This window comes from Arachis ipaensis, chromosome B07 (genome assembly GCF_000816755.2).
Source record: "Arachis ipaensis cultivar K30076 chromosome B07, Araip1.1, whole genome shotgun sequence".
Lineage (NCBI taxonomy): Eukaryota > Viridiplantae > Streptophyta > Magnoliopsida > Fabales > Fabaceae > Arachis > Arachis ipaensis.
In genome coordinates this window covers 44,526,143-44,526,536 of record NC_029791.2, presented here as the reverse complement: position 1 = coordinate 44,526,536, position 394 = coordinate 44,526,143, and the positions used below count along the sequence as shown (strand labels likewise).

The 394-nt window shown below is 34.8% G+C and overlaps 1 protein-coding gene across 1 annotated transcript in view; it reads right to left on the bottom strand.

Annotated features, from left to right (window-relative positions):
• LOC107609712 overlaps positions 1-394 on the bottom strand; it is a 3,228-nt gene that overhangs the window by 1,602 nt on the left and 1,232 nt on the right. Inside the window, exon 4 of the mRNA XM_016311729.2 lies at positions 50-249. Coding sequence (XP_016167215.1) covers positions 50-249 — 200 coding nt within the window. The remainder of the gene's footprint in view (positions 1-49; positions 250-394) is intronic.

Genomic DNA, 394 nt, shown 5'->3' with positions numbered 1-394 from the left:
AATCGGATAATTCTGCTGTCTAAGAAATAACACACAAAAAACTCATTACCTTTTCTAATGCAGCCTCCGCCATTTCAGCACTCTTGTCTATTTTCTCAGCCAAATTTTCAATATACTCAGCAGCATCCTGGAGTTTTCCCTCTGGAAGATTATTGGCTGCTTCTTCTGCCACTTTCTCCACTCTCTCAGCCACATCTTCCACCATATCTACAACCTTTTCTGCTTGATCTATTGTTGTTTGAAGTTTGTCTACACAAATATCATAGACAATAATTTCAAGAGATATACTTAGATAGCAAGGTTGGTGCAAGTTAATTAATTATTTATTTGGGCTAATGGTAATATTTAAGAGTGCTTTTGTTATATAACAAGTACTGAAATTTTGATCTTTTAG